The sequence below is a fragment of the Sylvia atricapilla genome, chromosome 26 (assembly GCF_009819655.1).
Source record: "Sylvia atricapilla isolate bSylAtr1 chromosome 26, bSylAtr1.pri, whole genome shotgun sequence".
In the NCBI taxonomy this organism is placed as follows: Eukaryota; Metazoa; Chordata; class Aves; order Passeriformes; family Sylviidae; genus Sylvia; species Sylvia atricapilla.
In genome coordinates this window covers 3,402,277-3,425,329 of record NC_089165.1, presented here as the reverse complement: position 1 = coordinate 3,425,329, position 23,053 = coordinate 3,402,277, and the positions used below count along the sequence as shown (strand labels likewise).

General features: G+C 58.0%; 2 protein-coding genes across 2 annotated transcripts in view; one reads left to right on the top strand and one right to left on the bottom strand.

Annotated features, from left to right (window-relative positions):
- Nucleotides 1-10,926, bottom strand: part of EFNA2 (ephrin A2) — a 39,100-nt gene extending 28,174 nt beyond the window's left edge. Inside the window, exon 1 of the mRNA XM_066336103.1 lies at nucleotides 10,752-10,926. Coding sequence (XP_066192200.1) covers nucleotides 10,752-10,873 — 122 coding nt within the window. The 5' untranslated portion in view covers nucleotides 10,874-10,926. The remainder of the gene's footprint in view (nucleotides 1-10,751) is intronic.
- THOP1 (thimet oligopeptidase 1) overlaps nucleotides 1-23,053 on the top strand; it is a 319,814-nt gene that overhangs the window by 171,104 nt on the left and 125,657 nt on the right. The window lies entirely within an intron of this gene.

Sequence of the window (23,053 nt, the reverse complement as noted above, 5' to 3'; positions counted from 1 at the left end):
AACAGGACTCAGCATCCGCGCGGCTCCGGCCAAACCGATCCCCACAACCCCACGGTGATCCAACGGAGACGTGGATGGAGCCTGCAGCCAGAAGCCATTTCTATTCCAGACAGCTTGGATTCTCTGTTAAAAACCACACAGGAGCACCATTTTGACCAGCATTTACAGCCGGGGCGGGTGCGAGAGTTCCCGTGTGCCAGTGCCGGATCCGATGACAGTTCCACAACAATGGGACAGGCACGGCACAGCAGGGCCATGGCTCCATCCTGAGCCCCCCAGCCAGAGCCAGAGGGCAGCAGGTTCTCCCAACCACTCAGCATGAAGGATCTTGAAAAAGCCAAGGAGAGAGCCTGGAGCGTTGCCAAGATGGACACCAAACCCTGGAGTACGAGGCTGCTCCCGCGGGAAGAACCTTGCAGGATTCAGGATAACAGTAATTTCCCAAATAAAGGATTTTGGAGCCGACCCAGTCCTCACTCAAATCCCCCAGCAGCAGCATGAGAAGTGGATCGGGGAGAACCCCCACCCTAAAATGGGGATCTCAGGAGCTCACCCAGGGGTGAGAGAGTGGCCAGACATACAAAGAGAGGGAATTCCAGTTACAGGGTTTGTACAGGTTTTTTAAAATGCAGGAAAATGGTGGAAAGGCAGGAAAAAGCAGAGCAACGGGAAAATTGAAGCATCCAAACACCAGGAGGGAGAGGAACCCTCTGGGAGAGCATCTTTTCCCAGTAGCATTTCTCCCACCTCACTCCCCTGGATTCCTTGCTCGGTCAGCACTGAGAATTGGGAGAAATTTGGGAAAAGCCCCTTTGGAAGGGTCGGCACATCGGCCCTGGCTCAGGCAGCTCCAGCACAGTGTCAGGTAAAAATAAAACACAATTTGTTGCACAATGTGAGAAGGGGTCAGTGAACAAACCAGGAAGGTTTGTGGGATGGGAAGCTGGGAATTCCAGCCGAAAGGCCTGGATATGGAAGAAGCTGATATTCCTGGGGTGAAGGGGGAGAGGAGCTGACAAAAGGTCCTTCAGATTTCAGGGAAAAGAGAAAAAATAACGGCTGTTGTACTGTACAAAAGCACCGATCATTCCAAAATAACCTTGGAATAAAAACGCCCATCCCAGAACAGGGCGGCTCCGCCAGCACAGGGTGAGGACGGAGAGACGGAAACGGACACACGGACACGGAGCCCAGGCAGCTCCACCAACCCAACCCAGCACCGCTCCACGATCCAGCACTGCCGGGGCTGTGCCAGCATCTCCCCACCCTCCAGCAGCCAGATACCCCCGGCCCCCCCCGGCGTCCCGGGGGGCTCTGCCCCGCGTTTTTCCACTCAATTTCCTTCCCGCGTCGGCAGGAGATAAATCCCTCTGCCGAGGCAGGCGGCCGGAACGGCAAAGCCAGCGGTGCCAAGTTTAATAAGCAACCCTGATCGAGAATCCAGATAATAATTGGGATTATCGAGCTGGCTGGAAAAGAGCTTCCTCAGCTCCTGACGGCACCAGCACCCGGCACCGGGGTGACAGTGACACCCACGGGGGTCCCCAGCGGGGCTGGGACATTGGCAGGAGACTGGGATGCTCCTGAGGACCAGTGGAAGCACATCTATCATCGAATAGTAAAATAAAATCAAAAAATAATAAACCCCTTTCTGAGTGCCCCATGCGCAGTCGGAACCTGCGGCACGAGGGAGCTGTGCCCCTAAAATCCCATGGGAAGGCGCCGGGGGTCCCAGCTCCATCCCTACTTCTGCAGGAGCTTCCCTGAATCCCGATTTTTGGGGGAGGACACACGGACTCGGCGCCGTCCCAGCGCCTGCAGAGAAGCTCAGCCGCCGAAATAATCCCGTCGCGGTTGGATTTTGTGCAGGGCACGAGGTCCAGGGGCTTTTTTTCCTCAGTGGAAACAGGATTGAGAAAGGAAAGAATCGGGATTTTTCGAGTTCTCTACAGGGTCAGGCTGATTTTATTTTACTGCAAATATAAATAGGGTTTTTGATAAATAATAATAATAAAAAAAAACCAGTCTAAATAAAACCCCCCTGGAAGACACGGCACGGAATCTGGAATCCTGGCAGGAATAGCTATAGCTGGGCTGAGTGCTCTGGAATATTTGTATTTGCTGTCTAAACACTTTATCTCTTTCCCAGCACATGGGTGAGTTTTGCTCCCGTGTAATGTTCAAGGAAAAATAAACCGAGACGGATAATTCCTCCTCTTCTGCAGGGGAAAAAGAAAAATCTGACAAAACTTGGTTGCACTGGGGGAAACAGCGAAATATTTCCAGGGAAATTCGGCCGACCGCCAAGGAAATAGATGGAGGAGGCGATGGGGATGGGGCAGGAGGAGGAAGCTGGGGATGCAATGGGGCTTCCCCCTTCCCACTAATTAAAATCCCCATTGCCATTTATTCCCCTTTTCTCCCAAAGTCGGCGGCGCTGGGAATCGAAGCCGAAAGAGGTTTGGGTTTGGCACAAAAGATCCAAAATCCAGAGTTGGATTCCTGGGAGATTTCGGGGCTGGTGGGGAAGGAGCTGAAACAAAAAGTCCATTCCTGGAGTCGAACAAAAAAAGGTATTGAGCGATGGCGTAAAACTCTGCGGATCCAGGGAACGCTTCCGCAGCGCGGTTGGAATACCAGTGGTGGGAATACCAGTGGTGGGAATCCTGGTGCTGGGAATATTGGTGCTGGGAATACCGCTACCAGCAACCACAGGGAGTGGCGGCTCCGGGTCCAGCACCAGGATGGTGTTTAGTGGGACCAACCCGGCACGGGCAGCTCCGGCGTTTGCACGGACACACGCGTGTGCCTGGAGGTCACTGCCGGGAAAACGGGAAAATCTCACAAAGCAAGGCTGGAGCAGCTGGAAACACCAAGGAAAGCAGAAAACTGGGAGGTCAGGAAGAGGTGATGTGTTGAGGGAGCGTAGGGATGTATCCCACAGGACCCCACCATGTCATGAGTTTATCCCATGGGATCCCACCATGGCACAGGTGTATCCCAAAGGATCCCACCACAGCATAGGTGTATCCCATGGGATCCCAACCATGGCACAGCCCCACCAGGACATGGCTCAGCCCCACGGCCGCTCCTCTCCCAGCAGCGGCATCACTCGCTGCTCCGCTGGGCCTTGGGAAGCAAACACGGGAAGAGGGGAAAAATTTAAAAGGGGAGGAATTAAAATAAAAAAAAAATAGTCTAAATCCCTGTTTCTGCATCCCTCTCCCTTCGTTACTGACCCAAAGGAAAATGTCGAACGGATCCGAGCGGGGCTTGGAATGGCAGCACGGATCTCACTGCCCCGGCGCTGATCGGCTCCACCAGAGCCGAGTGCCATCGATCCCGGGCTTTGTGCCACTGATGGAGACGGATCCATGGGAAAGCTGGGTGCCATGGAGTGATCCCAAACCTGCCAGCACCTCCATCCCCTTGGAAGGGCTCACTCTGGACCCCTCACTGCCTTGGGAACCCCTCATCAAGGGCACAGGGAAGGGGAACTCATTCCCCTACTTCATTATTATTCCAAGGAGTAAATTTTCCTCCCTTGGAATATTTTTCCCCACTTGCTTTGAGCGCCTCATCCCCCTCTGAAGTTCAGGACCCCCTACCCCGTGCGGGGGCACAAAGCCCAGCTTCAATCAGAGCGGGGTGGGGGTTTCCCAATCCCTTTGGAGAAGGATCCTCTTTTCCCCTATCACATCTGCGGCACATGGAGGAGCCACGGGAGCCGCCAGAACCCCGCGGGACACGGGGGATATTCCAGGGGCAGAGCAGGAGGAGCCCAAAGTTCTGCTCCACATCCCAGTGGGGACAAGGACACTGCTGGACACTGCCTGGCTCCCTCCAGCCAAAGTGGCAAATCCCATCAGGATTGGGGTTCATCCCAGTCTCTTGCCGAGGGATGGGATAAGGTCAGGATGAGATAAGGTAAAGAGGGAAGTGGAGGAGTGGAGCAGGATTTGTCCAGCATATGGATGGGATAAGCTTTAGGACCCCTGGATTGAACACTCCTTCCAAAATGAAGGATGTACCCTAAAGGTGACACCTGTCCCAGATGGGGCTGGCAGGGAGGTGTCACACCGAGGGAAATGCCAGGAATGCTCCCGAGCACCAGCACAGCCCCACCTTGCCAAAATCCACAGGGCTTTGATTTCTCCACGGGTTTGGGGCTCAACAAGAAAATTTTGGCAAAACCACTCCCCAGCCGCCCTTTAGGATGAAGCTCCAGGCTGGCAGCTCCCCACCACCAGCCCCAACTCACACCGTCGGGCAGCACAGCTGAAGCCATCGGGTGACCCCAGTGGTGACCCCGGTGGTGACCCCAGCCCTGCCCTCACCCTCTCCCAGCACAGCCCCCTCACATCCCCCCACAGCCCCCGCTCCGCTCGGCTTTTGAGCCGGGAGCCTCATTAGGAGGTAATTAGCTCCGGAACAATGGGAAGCTCTTTAGCAGCCCAGGCACAGCGGCAGCAACAAGCCAAGGGAGATCGAGGGAGGAGAAATAAATAAATAACAACACTGTGACCACCCGGGAACAAGCCAGGACGGAGCAGGGACACAGCCCAGCGCTGCCCGACGGGCTCCATCTCACTGCCCTGCTCTCAGCCTCCTCCCTTCCCGCTTTTCCTGCCGGGATCAAAGCAGCCCTGGTGCATCCCACAGCCAAATAGCCCCATGGGCGCCGATTCCCTGACACAGCTCCTGGCCAGCCGCTGGGAACAGCCAGGGGGTCCCCAAATCCAGAGGAGATGGGCTGGTGGCAAAGAGTCTGGACCCACAGACACCCTAAACATAGCCTTGGCTTAGTGGGGGGGCTTCAAAACTGCCTCTGGAATTCATCTGGCAAAAGCCAAAGTGGCCACTTTGGCTCACCCCAATGCTTCTCCAGCTCTGGAAAATCATGGAATCACTTGGGTTGGGAAAGAGTTCCAAGATCACTGATTCTAATGATCCAGCCTGGATCCTTGGAGCACGGTGCTTCCCCTGCACTTGCAGAGGCCCAACAGGGCCTGATCCTGTTTTAGGGATGGATCTCCAAGCAGAGGGAAACGGCCGGACGTCAGGATGAGCACGGGTCATGGCAAAGGGGGAAAAGGAATTTATACACCTCTTCTGGGCTGCAGGTAACAGCTCTCCGAGCTGCTCACCTTCCTTAAATCCCATTAAATCCAACGAAGCGGGGCAGGATCTCTGCCCCGAGTGGGGAAAACCAGCTCGGATCAAAAGGGAGCCTCAGAAATCATGATTAATATCTAACACAAAAGAACCGAAATTGTCACCATCAGGAACGAGGAGCTATTTAAGGAACAATTGCTGCAATTTTCCAGCCAACCCAGCAGCTGAACCTTGTCAGGCACAGGCAGGTACGGCTCCAGCCAGCTCCTGATGTGGCACCGGGATGGACACACACAGACAGACAGACAGCCCTGTGCCTGGAGCCAGGTAAACCCACAGCCAGGTGCATCCTGGAGACCGCAGGTAGGAATTCCAGGGGAGTGTCACACAGGGGTGGCACAGCATTGCTGGACAGGGGGGTTTTGGCACTGGATTATTTGTGTGTGTAAAGTGTATTTATGTGTGTGTGCGGGGGTGTGAATGAACACCCACACACGTAAATAAACACATCATTTTATAACACATAAAAATACATTCGTACGTAAACCTATATAAATCTGTATGTCTATAAATACACGTCTTTCTTTATACAGCAGCGCTTTCAAAGCTTTCCAAAGTATCTGAGGGCACCTCTCACCCCCTGGACTGTTCCCACTGCCCACCCTCTGCGTGTCCCCCCCCATCAGGACACCCCGGGATCCAGGGGGGGTCCTGGGGACCGTGTGACCCTCCGGCAGCTCCGCATGCCCCCAGCCCATCCTCGCATTAGGATGCGGCGCATGGCCGGCATTTGGATACCAAATGTGCAACCAGCAGGGAATGTAATTGCGGTCCCTGGAAAGGGACAGGCGGAGACGGAGACGGGCACGGAGAGAGAATCCTGTCAGCGACGCCGGCCCGCTGGTGTCTGCTCTCCATTAACCACTCGCCGCAGCCCTGGGCTGGTGAGGAATTGCTAACACGGCTTAACGGGCTGGAAAAGAGGGGTGGGAAGGGCTGGGAGTGATCTCGGCACAAAGGGAGAACAGAAGGAGGAAAACTAAAAGAGCAGGAATCGCACAGGACGAGGCCGAGCACAGGCACACCCAAACACCCAGCACTGCTCTGGCACCCCAAGAGGGGACTCAGCCTGATGGTGACACGGGAACAACCCGAGTGCCGGGGTTAAAATTCGCATTAAAATCACTCCAAGGGAGGAACAGGGAATATTTCTTTCAAAGGCTGATGTGGGCCGCAGTGTGATGCCCTTGGGAGCAGGGAGGGGGGACAGAGAGAACTGGGGACACGTAGCAATGGGGGTGACCCCGAAAGTCCCAGCCAGAGCAAGGAGACAGAGATTTTGGGATCCAGCCCCACTCCAACATGGAGATGGGGTGGGATCCTCCAAGCTGAGCCCTCTTGCTCGGCCACCCCTCTGCAGCACCAAATTCCCCTGGAAAAAAACAGATGTGGCATCGTCTTTGCTCCCTTGATGGAGAGGGGGCACACACAGCCACCAGCAGCCTGGCCACAGCCCCTCGTGACACACAGGTGGGCAAGTTGGCCCTGGCTTGGGTGGTCAGTGGGTCATGGCCACGGCTCTCCTGGCCACGGCCACCACGCTTCAGGCTCTCGGACAAAGCACCAGCGGCTGGCAGGCGCCGGGGCTGCAGCTCCAGGAGATGGGAATGCAGGAAAAAGGGGCACAAAATCCAATAATATATGGAATGCTATCTAAATTCCCTCCAAGATATGCCCCATTCACCCCAACCCCACTACCCCTGTGGCAGAGGCACTTTTCCCCCCAAAAGACCCCCCAAAGTCTTGCTCTGCCATCACCGCAGCCCTGAGCATCACCTGGCTCTGTAAATCCCCCTGCCAGAAATCATTTCTCCGGTTCCCGATCCCAGGATTGGGGAGTGCAGAGGAGCAGAACAGAAATCCCAGCTGTGCTCACAAACCACACCGAAAAATAATACAGAAATCAGCAAAAGAAGCGTTCGGAGGCAGCGCCGTGACCTCGGCGTTAAACCAGGCCACGGGCACGATCCCGCCTGGTCCCAGGGATCTGTGCCGTGAACAGAGGGAGGAAAACCCCCGGCACTTTGCACATTCCCACCGTGGATCCAGGCACACGGCAGTGACCGTGGGATTGCTGCAGGAACACCGACCAGCATTCAGGAATGACGATTCCCTGCCCGTCACCCGGCTGTCGGCAGAGCGGGAGACGGCAACAAATCCCAAACCCTCCGTCCTTCCTTGGCCTCCCCGGGGTTTCCAGCACGGCCATGGGTCAGGATCACAGGACTGGGGGACCTTTTGAGGACAGGTCACTCCTTCCCATGGATCCTTTCCCCCATAGCACGGAGGTTTTACCACATCCCCGATTTTTTGCCACGCGATGCCGCGCGCCAAGACATCCACCCTAAACCCGCTGTGGTGTGGGGAGCAACAGGGGCCAAAACTGGACACCCCAACTTGCTAGTGATGCTGGACGCTCCAGCACACCCGAATCGGCCTGGGTTTGCTCCCAAGGCAAATCCACGCTGGAATCCTGCGGGCGAGCGGCTCCCGCACCACCAGCCGGAAAACACGGAGTGATGGCGAGAAGAGCCCTGGGTGTTGTGCCGGACCCCTGCCCGCAGTGCCAGCCCAGGGAGGAGCCCCAAGGTCCCATCCACGGGTGCATCACCCTGGACACAACCAATGGATCCACCCGTAACCAGCCCGGCCACAGCCAACAGATCCATACCCAGAGAGCAACCATCGGCAGCGCCTGAACGTGCCACGGAGCAAAAATCCACACTTCCACACGGTACCAAAACTGCCCATTATTATATAATTCTACCTTCATCATCCTTCATTTTTTTCCTGGATAACCCAGGAGTTCCATCCAGCCAAACGTTTTCCCAGCGCATCCTCACAAAACCATTTAAAAATAAAAATAAACCTTGCAAATCCACAGCGAGTGGTTAAATCTCTCCCCAGAACAGGGAAATTGCAGCATCCCGAGGTACCACTTATTTTTAATTTAGCCCCAATTATGAAATATAGAATTATTCTAATCTGGGCAAATCATATCGACCATGAGATTTATTCCTGTCTTTTATAAAATATAGATTGCTGTATAAACCTGAGAAAAAATATTTAGCGGCAGAGAAGGTCTGTGGGTTCAAACATTTTAACCTTGGGTCTTTTCTTCTTTTTTTTTTAAACCCCTTTTTATTTCCCCTGTATTAAATGAGGTGTTGGCTGGGTGGGGGGGAGAGGGAATGAAAACGAGAGACTAGAAAACACAAAAATACGTTTTTTCTTCATTTTTAAGAATGAGACGGTCTTGTAGTAACTCCAGAGGAAAAAAAAAATAAACCCACCGCTGGGTTCAAAAAGGGAATAAGCAGGAAACTCAATGGCAATTTCAATCTTTGCAACCCCTAATAAATTGCCTCGAATTCCGAGAGCCGAAGGCGCAGGCGGGGAGCGCTGGCGACACGGGGCGCTCCCACATTGGGGAAATTTGGGTCACATCCCGGAGCCAGGCGCTGCGGACGTGCCTGCTGAACCCACCAGCCATTGTCTGCTCTTCCCTCCCAGCCCCTCGCTCTTCCCCTCGCTCCATTTTTATTTCCCCCCCTTCCCCTCCTCGAAAATATTTTCCCTGCCAACAGCAGATTTAGAAATGTATAAATATATAAATATATGTGGAATAACGATCCGCCGTGGATTTTTCGAGGAGGAATTGTCGGCGGCTTCTACGAGGGGGTGAAGGGGATGGAGCCGACGCCATCACCGGTGCTGGGTCCCGGGACGCCCGTCCCCAACAGCCAAGGGGCTACTTTTGGCTGTTGGCACCACCGTAGGAACCCTTGGGTGCCAAATCCCATCCCCAGCAACCCTCGGGCGCCAAATCCCAAACGTCAGAACCTTTGGGCGCCAAATCCCAGCCACTGGAACCCTTGGGTGCCAAATCCCAGCCACCGCCCCAACCACCCTCATCTCCAGGATGCCAGAGTCGGACCAGGGGGGGTCCCTCACACACATTTGGCATTTGGGAGAACAAAAGAAAAGAGCCCAAAGTGTGGGAGCTTGTGGGCACAAGCACCAGGAGCCAAACCCAAAAACTTCGCAATGGGCAAAAAAGAAAAAAAAAAAAATAGAAAAAATAAAGAAATATATAATTCCCTGGCTCTTACAATCCCCCACAAAAATGTGAGGGAGATAATAAAATCCATATGCACTGCGGGCGGCCCACGGCACAGGCACCACCGCCAAAGCACCGCCACCAAGGCACAAAGGGACGGGCTCGCCCCAATTTTGGGGCAGCAAGAGGGGCGTGGGTGGGTCCCCCCAAAGGGACGTGTGAAGGTTGGATGGACACCGGGTGCTGCTGAGGGTTTTTGGCCCTGAGCACGTCCCAGTGCCAAAACACCTCCAGCAACTTCACCCAACTGCGCCGGTGTCATCGAGGGAGAGAAGGTGGCACTGAGGGTCCCCTCACGGATGGCAGCAGGGGATGAGTGACCCGGAGCTGGCCTCATGTCGCTGGCAGCCCTGGGGACGAGGACCAGGCCACGCCGTGCCCCACGAGGCCACTCGTCACACAGGGACTGAGGGGGACAAAGAACCTCCCGTGTGACCCAGAAAACGGGACAGCCCAAAGCCGGGGGCCACAGGGGCTGCACCCACCGAGCTCATCCCTCACCGCTCAGACACTGCCAGGCTTGGGAGAACTTTGAGGAATTTTGGGGGAAACGGGGGTTTGATGGCTGGTTTTTGTTTTTACAGGAATCCCCACAAACGGGCCCGTTCAGACCCCAAAGGGTGTCCCCAACAGGGAGGGTGGGGGGTCCGGAGGGTCTCCAACCACCTGAGCATTCCCAGAGCAGAATTCCTCCCGCTTCCAACTCACCCAACAGTTTTCGCTTCGTCAAAATCATGAACAAAGAAATACGACAGAAACGAAACTCTTGCCCCCAAAGAAAAAAAAAAACACTTGGTGGGGAAAAAACACACAGAAAAAAAATCGAAATTCCAACTGGAGTCAGGAAATGAAGGCAACTGTGGGGATTGCGCTTCCAGCATGGGAATGACCCGGGAGCAGCAGGGCCGGCCATCCCCAGCTCCGCACGCCCCATGCCCCCCTCAGGCCCGTTTTGCCATTTTCCCCCCAAAACGTTCTTTCCGACCCCCCCGCAGCCGCACCCGCCTCTTTAGGCGGATTTCGGGATTTTTTTTCGCAGAACGTTCATCCCGGGAGAGGGACCGGGGGAACACGGGGTGGCGGGGGGAGGAACTTGAACTTCCCCGAAGTTGGGCGCGGAGGGGCCGGGGGAGAACCGAGGCGCAGCCCCCGCCGCCCCCGGGAACGCGCCCCGCGCCCGGCGATGCTCCCGGCGCTGCCGCAGCCCCCGGGGACGGCCCGCCCGGGGCCCCCCGGGAACTTTCGGGGGAAGGAGCCCCGGGGACCACCCCCCCTTCTCGGGGCCGCCCAGCCCGTTCACCGGAGCCTACCGAGGGCTCGAGGGGAACCCGACCCGCCACGGGCGGCGGCGGCCGCTGTCACCGGGCAGCAGCGGGCGCTCAGCGAGTGTGTGCGCGGGGGAAAACACCGAGTGGAAGTCGGGCGCCGAGGCCGCCCCCGCCGCCCCCCGCCTCACCTGGGATTGCTCCGGTTCCAGTAGACGGCGAACCGGTCCGAGATAACTTTCCCGGTCTCGTCGGTCCAGACGCAGACGCCGAGGAGCGCGGCGAGCAGCGCGGCCGCCCCGCAGCGCACCATCGTCCCGGCGGGCGGCGGGCGCGGCTCCGGCCGCTTCACGGGGCGGCGGGGCCCTGGGGCCGGCCGGGGACGGCGGGCGGGCGGCGGGCGGCGGCGGCGGGCGGGCGCCCAGCCCTCACCATCGCCCGCGGCCCCGGGCGCCGTCAGCGGGGGGACTCGGGGGCGGCCGCGGTGCGGCGGCGCCGGGGCAGCCGCATCCCGCGCTCGGGCGGCGGGGACCGGCCCGGTTCCCGCGGCACCCCCGGGATCGCCCCGGTACCGGGAACCTTCCCCCCCCCCCACCACCACCACCACCACCACCTCCCGCGCCCGTCCCCCCCACCCCAGCACCCAACTTCGGCCAAGTTCCTCCGAGCCCCGCGGCGCCGCCGCCGCCGCCCGGCGCCGAGCCCCCGGTGCTGCCGCCGCACCTGCGGGCTCAGCCCCGGGCCCCGCCGCGGGCTGCTCCGCCCCGGGGACACCGGAGAGACAAAGGCCGGGCCGGGAGGCCGCCGCTCGCTCAGTGCCGCCGCGCCATGCTGCGCCCACCGCCCGCGCCCCCCGCCCGCGCCCGCCCCCGCGCCGGCCCCGCCCCCGGCCCTGGCCCCGCCCCCGGCCCCGCCCCCGCCGCGCGCCGGCCCCGCCCCCGCCTCTGACACATTGTTGCCACCGGCGGCCGCGCGCGCGCCCGGCGCCGTCCCAGGGCGGGGCTCCCGCGCGCCCCCGCGGCCACGCCCCTGCGGGGGGGGGGGGTCAAAGGGGGGGGGGTCACACCGGCGGGGGGACAAACCGGGACCGGGACCCGTGTGAGGGGGTCACAGCGGCAGGGGAGGGGGCTTTGGGAGGGGCGGGGGTCGCAGCGGGTGGGCTTCGGGAAGAGAGAGGGCGGCGCTGGGATTTGGAAAGGGGGGACAGAGAGGAGGGGGGTCTTTGGAAGGGGAGGGGTCACGCTGGCAAAGCGGGGGGCCGTGAAAAGGGGAGCGGTTCGCTGTAAGGGAGTGGGGTTTTGGAAGGGGGGGTCACACGGGTGGGTGGGGGGCTTTGGGAGCAGGAGGGAGGTTGGGGGGTCCATTACCCTGAGGAAGGGGCGGGTTGATGGGGGCTTTTGGGGTGCCTGGGGGGGCGATGGGCGGCAGTCAGGGGCTCTCACTGGAGGGGACAGGGATGGGGACATGTCCTGTGACCCACAGGTGCCAAGGAAAGACAGACGGTGACAGGAAGAGTCTCCCTCCTCTGCAGGGACATTTTTTCACCTCTGCTATAAGGATAAATTAAACAATAATCCGTGTTAAAGGATCACTCTGCTTTGTCGAAATCTTGGAAAACAGTGATGGGAATAACAGAGAGCCCTGGAGCTGCTGTGGGGCCATGTCCAGTTCTGGGGTCAATAGACCTTGGAGAGAACAGGGAAAATCCAGTGGAATTTTTGGTCACAGGTGTGCCACCCAGACACATCCCTGAGCAAGGACACCCCACAGTGACAAAGCCACATCCCCAAGCCAGGGCTGCCCATGGCCCTGGAGTCACATCCCCGAGCAAGGATGCTCCTCTTGGGCTGTCCAGGGGGACTGGTCCTCTATGGACAGGACCTGCTCTGCTCCAACCCCCCCCTAAGTCCCCCCCAGGTTTCAAAAACTGTTTCAGAAGGATGAGTGAACACAGGTGGATTCCAGACCCTCCTCCCCAGGGACCATGGAATGTCCCCCCGGGTGTCCTGGAGTGTCCTCCCAGGTGTTTAGGTCCCCACTGAGCCCTTCAGAGCCAGAGCTGGCTCCCACCAGAATTCCTCAGGTGCCTCCAGATGCAAAGATGCTTCCAGTTGGATTCACAAAGCACCAAGGTGCCCATTAAGTCCATCAGGAGGAGCAGTTCCAGCACATCCCGCTGCCTGTCCTTCTGCTCAGCATCCAAATATCCCTGTAAATCCATCTCCCGAGCACTTTGGAGTTTGTCCGTGCTAAAAGGGAGGGAGCGGCCCGGAGTAAAACACCTCCAGCGCCACACAGAGAGAGGTGGGATATAAATAAAATATGGATCCTCCTCATTATTTATTTAGCAGATCTGTTTAGGAAAATCTCCACGGACTGTGGGGCTCCGCATCCCTCCCCCCGCCCCAAAGGAAAACAAATAGAAACCAAATTATTTTGGAATGATGCCGCCGGAGCATCCTCCCACGCCGCAGCTCCATCAAGGTTATCCATCTCCTCATCCAGCTCCCATCAGGATCCGTCTCCATCAAGCCCCCGACAGCCAATCTCCCTCCTGTCAGCGGACGCTGCCATAAACCCGGACACTTGTCTGTCAACTTCATTTGTTTCCATTCCTCCAGCCAAGCCACTAAAAGCCTTTCCGGGCTCTCTGGGAGGCCTGGCCGTGGCTCCTGCCGGCTTGGGGACAGCAATGGGAGCCCTGGCAGAGCCACAAACCAGGGGCAGCTCCAGGGACAGCTCCAGGGGCAGCTCCAGGGGCACGGCAAAATCCAGAGCTGATCACAGAGCGATCCCGTCAGTGTTTGTGGACTGGGGAATGGGGATGATACAAAGGGCACAGTGCTGGCCGAGGGGATGGCCATGGGTTGTGGTGCCAGGTCACCAACAGGCACTCGCTGGCTGGAGATTCCCAGTTCATCCCAGCTCGGCCCAGGCCATCCCAGTTCAACCAGTATATCCTAGCTTGGCCCAGTGCATCCCAGTTTAGCAGAGTTCAACCCAGTGTGTCTCAGCTCAGACCAGTTCAACCCTGTTCTGCATCCCAGAACAGCCCAGTGAATCCCAGCTCGGCCCAGTGGATCCCAGTTCAGCCCATTCAACCCAGTGCATCCCAGCTCAGTTCTACTGGGGCTGTGGGGGATCCTAGATGAAATTCCCTGGGAAATGGGGTGATCCCTTGGGATCAGGCAGGAGCAGCCCCACACCCGCTCCAGAGCGTTCCCTCCCAGCCAGGATCAGTCCCAACACATCCCTGCCCCAGGCGAGGGGGGAGCCCAGCCCTGCTTTGCATGAAACGACCTCTCCTTCCCCACTTCTGGTAAAGGGAAGGAAACCTTTTCCAGGATTTTTCTGGCTTCTCCAAACAGCATCGAGCTGTTTTTCTAACCAAACAAAACCAACTATTTGCCTTAATTACTGCAAATCCTGCAATTTCCAGCCCCCAGCTCCATGCAGGGGGCAAGGCTGGATGCAGGGAGGGATAATTCACACCCGCCTTCCTCTGCATTAATTGGATCGGCCAGGAAATTATGGAAAATATTTGCTACCGACAAAAAAAAAAAAAAAAAAAATACCCTTCCCACTGAAAAGGTGAGGAGTGGCAGGGAAAGGGCCGGGAAGCGCCGGTGTAGAGCAGAGCCAGGCTGCTGGGAACGGAGCTGCAACAGGAGAAAAAGGGGCCTGGGCGGGTCCCTTGGAGCTTCCCAACCTGGAAGGGATCAGGGTGACAGGAAATCCCGGCTGGCAGCAGCATCCATTTGCCCGGCATGGAGGCAGGAGGGTGGTGCTGATGCCCCCAGCCAAGGGATCCTTGGCTTTGTGTGACATCCACAGGCACCATCCATGGGCTCTGACCCCATCCATGGACTCCAAAGGCACCGAGCCCCCAAAGGTCAGAGAGGGGCTCATCCCTCAGGGTCCCCAGGCTCGTGGGGCTGGGGGCCAATGCTGGGCACACCCTTCAGTGTGGCCAGACTGTGGCACAGCTCCGTCTCCCAAATTTTGCTCCCTGGAGCCTCCCAGACTCCCTGAGCTCTCAGTTTATTCAGGACACCAATAAGCTACCACAGATATGCAAAACTACAAAACCCCACAATCACACCTCAAACGTGGGTGCACCTGCAGCTCCTGTGTGACGCCCCCGGGACCGCGGACAGTGTTTCCCCTCCAGCGGGGTGGGAGAAAGCCACAGCCTGCGGTTCAGGGTGGGATCCCGGAGCCCGGGAACACCCAAACCCCTCCCGCATCCTGGGCACGGCCACGCCTCGCCCGGGGCCGTTCACACCTTCCCCCAGCAGCACCGGCCGCGTTCTGCCGCCTCGTGCGATGCTCGTTAAAACACCCAGCCCCAAAATCCAGCTGCGGATAAATCCTTCCCACGCCGGAGCCGCGGTGCCAAGACAGAGCGCGGCTCCCCTCGGCTCGGTGGCATTTGGTGACCGCTGTCCCCCGGCCATCGGGGGCGGTGGCACCGGAGCGCCCGCTGGCAGCAGCGTCCTCAAAGCAATTTCCAGCCATGAATTAACCCACAGCCACCTCGCCAAGGGGGCGGGATCGGTGCAGGACGGCACCTGGATACCAGCGCAGCCGACACCTGGAAAACCAGCCGGGAAAACCCGCCAAGGGCCAAAATCCTGCGGTTTCGCCCCAAAGCCGAGGCGGCGGCGGCGGAGCGGCAGCACCGCATTGCTTAGGCAATACCCCCCTCTAGTGCCGGTGCCCCTCGCGGCCCCCCGGGGTTGTCACCGTGCACTCGGGTCGCCGCTGATGCGACACAGCCCCGGGCCCTGCTTGGACTGAGGGAATTGGTCACTAGAGAAAACAAAGACCCCCACAGATCACGGCTGCACAGCCCACCCAGCCCCTCAGCCCCCGGTCACCCCGGTACTGCAGCCCCCGAGTCCCCTGGCTCCTAACCCCATAACCCCACAGCCCCACAGCTCTCCCAGTCTGGCATCCCCCAATTCTGCAGCCCCCCAGGTCTGTACCCCACAGCCCAGCAGCCCCCCAGTTCTGCAGCCCCTTCACCCCACAGCTCTCTGAGGACAAGCCGGAGAACAGCCGGGAGTTCTGGGGAGGGTCTGCAGCCCCTCACCCCTCTGGGGAGTTCCCATCCCGGCGCAGACCATTCCCAGAACCCCATTAAGGGCGCTAAAGGGACACAGCGCGGTGGCACGGCCACCGTGACCCTCTCCCACGGCCACCGTGTCCCGCTCCCACGGCCACCGTGTCCCGCTCCCACGGCCACCAGCCCCGCACGCCGGCCCGAAGCCCCCGGCCCCGCGGCCCCCGCCGCCATCCGGCTGCGCTCCGGGAGCTTTTGAATATGGAAAGCGCAGGGGAAAAGCGTTTTCTGTTCGGCCAAAACCCACCCAAGTGGAATGGGGAGGGGCGGGGGGACGGAGGGCAGCCCGAGGAGTTAATCCACTTTGAATTGCAGCGGCTCCGGCCCGCGCTCCGGGCTGACAGCTTGACAGAGACGGATTGGCAGCTCCCGAGGTGAGACATCCCGGCCGAGGCACGGAGCCGCAGGAAAACCCGGCTTTGGAGGGGGCAGGTTCCACCGCGTGGTTTTCCATGAGGGGGAAAAGAAAATAATAAATTTAATAAATAAAGGTGAGAAGGAAAAGAGAGCAGGGAGCTGGAACAGGCCTTGGCAGGGAGAACGGCTCCCTGGAGCCTCCCTGTCACAGGGGACCCCCGAGTGGCTCCTCAAGCACCCCCAAACCTGACCCTGGGGTCCGCAGGCACAATCCCCCAGCGACCAGCACAGCATTGTCCCCCAGCTTCCACCCAGCGGCTGAGGCACCTCTCAGCTCCCACAGGACTTGGGGCAGCGTTTTCCCACTGGGACCCCTGAGAAGCCGCTGGAATATAGAATAACAAACGCTGGAATAACAAACCGGGGTGAAGGAGAATGGGCACCGCGGGGTGATGTCCCAAGGGGCCACACACCCGCTCGGGTGGGTGACGGGCGAGCACTGCCCCAGGCAGGGCATTAAATCCCTTCGTTTGGCTGAAAAAAAAAAAAATACATTTTCCAGGCAGGAAAAAACCGGGAAGGCGAGGCCCGGCTCTGCCTCCCAGGGCCGCTGCCTGTCAGCAGCCGGGAATCACTGAACTACGACGGATGTCTCGGAGGGATGATAGGGCAGCGACCCTCATATTTTCTGCGGCGAGAGCTCCTGTAAGCTCCCTTTGTGCTGGAATGATGGGAATTCATTACAGACCACCCCCCGCCGCTCGCTGGCTCCCAGGGGAGGGATCCGCCGGCTCTCTCCAAGGCTAAATGGGATTAGGTTATCTCCCGGCACGGATACCCAGACAAGAGCACACCAGGAATGGTCCCGGAGCATCCAGCCCGGCACTGGCGGGACTCAGCAGACACAATGGAGGTACCACCGCCGGCTCCTCCAGGTGAGGATCCATGAAGGATTTGCTCCCAAATGGACACGGCCGGGAGATTTACCGGTGGTGCTGATCCTGGAGATGTTCGGTGTCGCTGTGTGTTTTGGGGTAAAAGTCACTCCATTGTGTGGCTGCCACCAAAGGACCCTCACCCTATTCCTGACCCTCAGCCTGTGATCAACCTGTGATCAGCTGCTCAGCAAAGCGTGGCACAGGCTCTGCCAGCCCCGTTCTCCCAGTTTTGGTGCCAGCAGCCCTGATGACACTCTCAGCTCTGGATCACGGCACAGGGAGTGGGGCTGAGCTGGGCTTCACCCTGGGAGAGGTGGGAGAAGGCAGAGGGAGGGTCACTGTGCCCAGCCTGGCACTGCTGGCACCACCAGTGCTTCTTCCAGGAGGACTCACCATGAGCTGCTGCAGGAGCAGGAATCCACAGGCTGGGCCAAAACAGCTCAAAGCACCAAAAGCTCCATCTCAGGGGTTGGCAAAAGCAGAGGTTGAATTGGGGTGGAAGCACCCTCACTCTGCCCTGCCCACAGCAGGGCTTGGCTGCTCCACTCTGGAGGTGTCACTGCCCCTAAAGACCACCACAGCCTCCTCCTGAACCCACAACAACCTCCCAAAGACCACCGTGATCTCCTGAAGCCCACCCCACCATGACCACCTCCATGCAGACCCCAGCACAGCCCTGCTGGGCACCCCAAACTCTCCCAGTGCCCCCCCCTCAGCTCAAGCACAGGCTGTGGGGTTTGGTGTGAGCATGGCTGCACTTGCTCCATTCCCTCTCCCTGTGGCTGCTGGATTCCCTCAATCATGTCAAACAAACCCAGAGAAAAACATGTTTGACTGCATCAAAGTTCAAACCTCCACCTGGCCGCGTCCCCGAGCTGGGACCCTTTAAAGCTGCGAAGATGTAAACTCCCCCAGGTCTTCATTATGTCTTACAGGCCCGATATTATATCAGATTATGGAATCATTAGACAAAAAATTGTACTCAGCGCTGTCCGGAGGGGCCTCCAGTTACCTTGTCTAAATATAACAGCATCATTTTTAACTGAGGAGCTGCTACAGTCCCTCGGGCCTTCATTATATTTCATGGGTCTGGGCTGGAATATCATCTCCCTCATCGGAGAACTCATCCTGCACTTGTGCCAAGGCCAAGGCCAGCAGTGCCGGATGCCCCTCTCCATGGGACCCCTCCCATTCCAAGGGGCACCCCCTGACCCCGCACCGGCAGAGAACGGGCACCGAGAGGAGCGGGATGGGCTGCCAGGACTGAACAAAGGCTGGAGAGGAGGAGATGAAGGGAGAACAGCATCGGGGAAGGGAGGGGGATCAGAGCCAGGTACGCGCCCAATTATTTTAATTGCGTGTAGGTGCCCTTCCGGCTCGCTGATGCGACACATCAGTGTTTACTGCGCCGAGCAGAACCAATTATGTTTGAACATCGAGGGGCTGAGAGACAGCAAATAAACACGGCAGCGTGCGGGGGGCTCCGCCAGCCTCCGTTTGCACCCGTCCGTCAGTGGCCAGCCAGGCATGGACCGGGAAAGGGGGGCTCCAGCGATGGGGCTGGGCACGGAGCCCCACGGAGCAGCACGGCCGCCGGCAGGAGCGCGGAGCCCGGAGGGGAGAGGAAATAGATCTGTTTGGGAAAAAAAAAAAAAAAAAAAAAAAAAAGGAAAAAAAAAATAAGGGGCAATGAATAAAGCTGTAAAGCGATAGTTTTCTGGCGGGGCTTTGACACGAGTTGTCAGAGCCGGTGGTGCGTGTGCTCCTGTCTTTACAGTAAATAACTGTCAGCAATTAGGAAGTGGAGGTGGTTCGGGGGAGTCGGGCGGCTCCGCGCGTCACTCACCGGGGGTGGGGAGTGGGGACCACCGGCAGCGGCCCTGGGGCTGTCTCCTCTCAGGGAAGAGCTGCCTTTGCCCCCAGTTTACCCACAGCCAAGGCTCAAACCCCAAGGGCTGCTTGAATTCCCAAACACCGGGGACAGCAGCTGTGTGGGCAGGGGCACAGATCCTGAGGCTCTTTCCCAACTTAAATGATTCTATGAGTCACAAAATCCCAGGATGGTTTGGGATGGAAGGACCTTAAGGATCACCCAGTCCCACCTCCCTGCCATGGCAAGGACACCTTCCATTATCCCGGGTTGCTCCAAGCCCCATCCAACCTGGCCTTGGACACTGCCAGGGATCCAGGGGAAGCCACAGCTGCTCTGGACAACCTGTTCCAGGGCCTCCCCACCCTCCCAGGGACAGATTTCCTCCTTATACCTCATCTAAATCCACTCTATTTTAGTTTAAAACCATCACCCCTTATCCTACTGCAACAGGTCCTACAACACATCCCCAGGACCTGGGCTCCACGATCCTTGCGGATCCCTTCCCCCCAGGATATTCAATGATTGCCTGATCAGTGATGAACAGAGCCCTGAGCCTCATCCTCCCCCCTGCCCTCCCCATCGCTGACATCTCCATCACCTTCCTCCTCTTCCTCCCACCCTCCTGGCAATAATTGGCTCTGGTTCCCAGCTCTCCCCTTCCCTCCTCCCGGTTTTCACTCCCCTCTGCTAAGAGCAGCTGTAGCGGCGGCTCAGCCTCTGGAGCTGCGAGTTCTTTGACACCAATAACCTCTGTCTTTGTGCTCCGGGGCTCGGCGGCCGCTCCCGCTCCCTCCCAGGCTGGCACAGCCCGCTCCCCCCGGCCTTGAGCAGCCCAGCTTCAGAGACTCGCTGGAGCTCAGCCCCCGGAGCTGGGCCCCGGGGGAGCGGGCGCGGGGGACCCCCAGCTCCCGTTCCTATGGCGACCGAGGATGCCGATGTCGCAGCCCGAGGCGGTACCTTTGGTACTTACGGATCAAACCGCAGGGCAAGCGGTGCCGGGGAGGGGACACGGAGTGCAGGGAATGCAGTGACTTGAATTAAGAGCAGGAGAGCCGGCGGCTCCCCTCGGAGAGGGGCGGGAGGAGGACAAACTTCTCTTGGGTGTGTTAAATCTCCAAATCTATCTTTATTTTCCCCTGTTCTTGGCCTCTCCCAAGCTTTGGGAAGCACACACCCGGTGAGGACAGCGGGCTGGGATCACCAGAGAGGGCTGCAGGGCACCAATCCCATGGATATCGGCCCTGTTGTGCTCACCGAGGGAGCCAGAGGTCAGGAGAATCCTGATGACTCCAAATATCTGCCCCTCAGTGGCCCAGGGACCACCTTCATCCCCCCCATGTGCCCACTGGTGCGGGACAGAGCCCAGGAAGGGCAGGGAGAGGGCGAGCAAAGCCCAGCTCTTCCCTGGAGGAGCAGCAGAAGCTGGGGAGACCCTCAGCATCCAGCTGCCTTCACACCAGCAAGGAGCAGGAATGTGAAAGGGAAAAGGTGACTTCTCTCTGGTTTTGTGTCTCCTCACAGCCTCTTTTCTTCTCTTTTCCATCACCCTCCTTCCTCACTGCTCTTTCCGCTCCGGAGCATTCCGTGCTTTGCTGGGGCATTAAAAGGCGGCAGCTCAAACTGTTTAGTGAAGCATTAAAGGGGCATGAAAACACTCACATCACGGGAGCTGAGAGCCCTGGAGCATCCTCGGGAAAAAAAGCACCTCCCAGTTCTGGGAAATAAGACATATTTCTGTGCTCGCAGCACCAGACAAAACTCATCTCCCAGCACTCGCCAGCCCCATCATCAGCCCAGCCATCCGACATTCCTCTGCTCCTAAAGTCAATCCCTCCCCATTCCCATCCAGGTCACTCGGGAGCAGCTGGGCCACCACCCTCACAAGCCACCATCTGCCACCATCCAGTCACTCACCAGCCCCCCAGGATACCTCAGACATGCCCAAACCCCTGGATTCACATGATTTGGACACGTTAAAACCACCACAGCTTGAACATGTGAAAAGGAACCAATTCCTCACTCCCTCCTTCGCAAATCCAGATTTCTGGCCCTCAGAATCTGCAAACATCTTGGGGGTAAAAAGGGATTTTCCCCCTTTTAAGGGGTTCAGAACCCATTGGGCACATGCAGAGCTCAGTTGTCCCCTGTGCCCCATCCCAGGCTCTGAATGCAGCACCAGATCTGGGAAAATAAGGAAAAATCTGGAAATCAGAAACCCGACTGTTCCATGGAGGGGAAAGGGCTGCTCCACATGAGCCCCTCAGCATCTGACTGGGAGTTTTTCCTTCTTTCTTTAACCAGCCACAGAGAAACTGGATTCCTTGGGAAGGGCTGCTGTCCTTGTCCAAATGTCTGGAGGTGGGAGCAATACCTGAGTCCCATCTCTCAGCCCTGCTCCCTATGGGAACCATGAGGACCATCGTGAAGCATCACAGAAGGAACGAGAGGATTTGGGGCTCCCTCTGAGAGTCTCCTGTCCCTTCCCAAGCTCAGAAATCAATCCCAGAGCTCCTACTCCCACTACTGCAAGGACCCAGGGTGTTCCAAGCATCCCCAAATGGGGCACCCCCAACACCAAGGATTCCAGACAAGAAACGGGACAAATTGGAGAACTGCCCCAGGGAAGCACCATTCCCTGTGAACACACAGAGCAGGGGGAACCAGGCAGATGTCCCGGCCAGGGCTCAGGATCTGGGTGTGCTGGGTTGGTGTTCCCAGCTCAGGGATGGTTTGGAGTCTCTCCTCCAGCCGTGGCTCTGAGTGAGCTGGACCAGCTCTTCCATTTCAGCAGGATGAGACACGACTGGTGCTGCACCCAGATCCATCTCCCCCTTCCCTTCTTGTCATGGATTTAAATCTCTCCTTTGGGCAGCTCGTTTCCAGCACAGAAGGGGCTCTGTTGGGGTCTTCTCCCTCCGAGGGCTCCCTTTAGGGTCCCCCCACCAAGGGCTCCCCTTCCTTCCCCAGCAATTGTTATGTTAAAATCCCCAGGACATGTTTCTGCAAAGAATTAAAGGAGGGTGAGGAGAGGATTGTTTTCGTCAGTGTCTCACCGAGTCTCTGACCTTGAGCGTGAATAAAAACAAGAAAAAAGGAACTTTATGCAAATCTCCCGCACTCGGCACAAGGGGGAAAATAATAACGGCAAATGGAGATTAGGAATGCAAATCGACTTAATGAAGAGGCAGGGGCTGGGCAGGAGCTTGTTTTGCTCTTGTACAGACGACTCACCCCGTCTGGTCCTGCTGCACCCCAGGTCTGATCCTTATAGATTGTTCTGGGGTGGGGAAAGAGAAGCACAGGAAAGAGAAGCACAGTGGGGAAAGGTTTAATTCCTTAATCATCTCCTTGTTCATCTCCCCTGCTCCTTCCAAAGGCCTCTCACACCTCCCCTGAGTCAATCCCCAGCCACTGGCTACCCAAAACTGGCCCATTATCCTGCAGATCCCACCGTGGACCCCAGGCTCAGGTCTCCAGTCCCACATTATGGAGCTGCAGCTGCTTCCAGGGGTCTGAGGGGATGTTGTGTCCCTGCTGCTGGAGCCACATCTCCAAAGTGTCACCCCAGATGGGTCTGGCACTGTGGGACCCCTGTGCTCTCCACCAGCCCCTTCACAAGGCTCGGCCTCATCCCTTGGAATATTTTCCTCTCCTTTTCTCTTCCCTCACCAGCCTTCTCAGCCCAGGCTGCTGCACTGGGGCATGGAGTGGCTGTGGAACGAAGTCCTGGTCCTGGCAGGGATCTCCAACACACCCCATGGTGAAGGTGTGGCCAGCCACAGCCTGGACACAGGATCACGAGGAGCAGCAGGAGGCCACTGGCACCTTTTGAGGAGGGATTTGTTCACACACAGGGAATCTGGGATGGAAATGGCCCAGGGCGGCCCTCAGCACCACATTTCCAAGCTTGTGGAATGTAATTGCCGCTTCCCACTCAAAAGGCACCTTAGAATCACAGGATCATGCAGAATCCTGAGTTGGAAGGGATCCACAGGGATCATAAAGTCCAATTGCCAGCCCTCCACCAGACAATCCCAAAATCCCACCTTTGCCAGGGCACGACGTTCCTGGGCCAAGCTTTGCTTTACAAAACCTTGAGCTCAGAGCCACATCCACCATGAACAGACATTGAGTGCTGTGCTGGAAGGTGCTGAACTCCCAGATTCCCCTGGGAAAGTGATCCCAAAGCTGCTGCCTGGT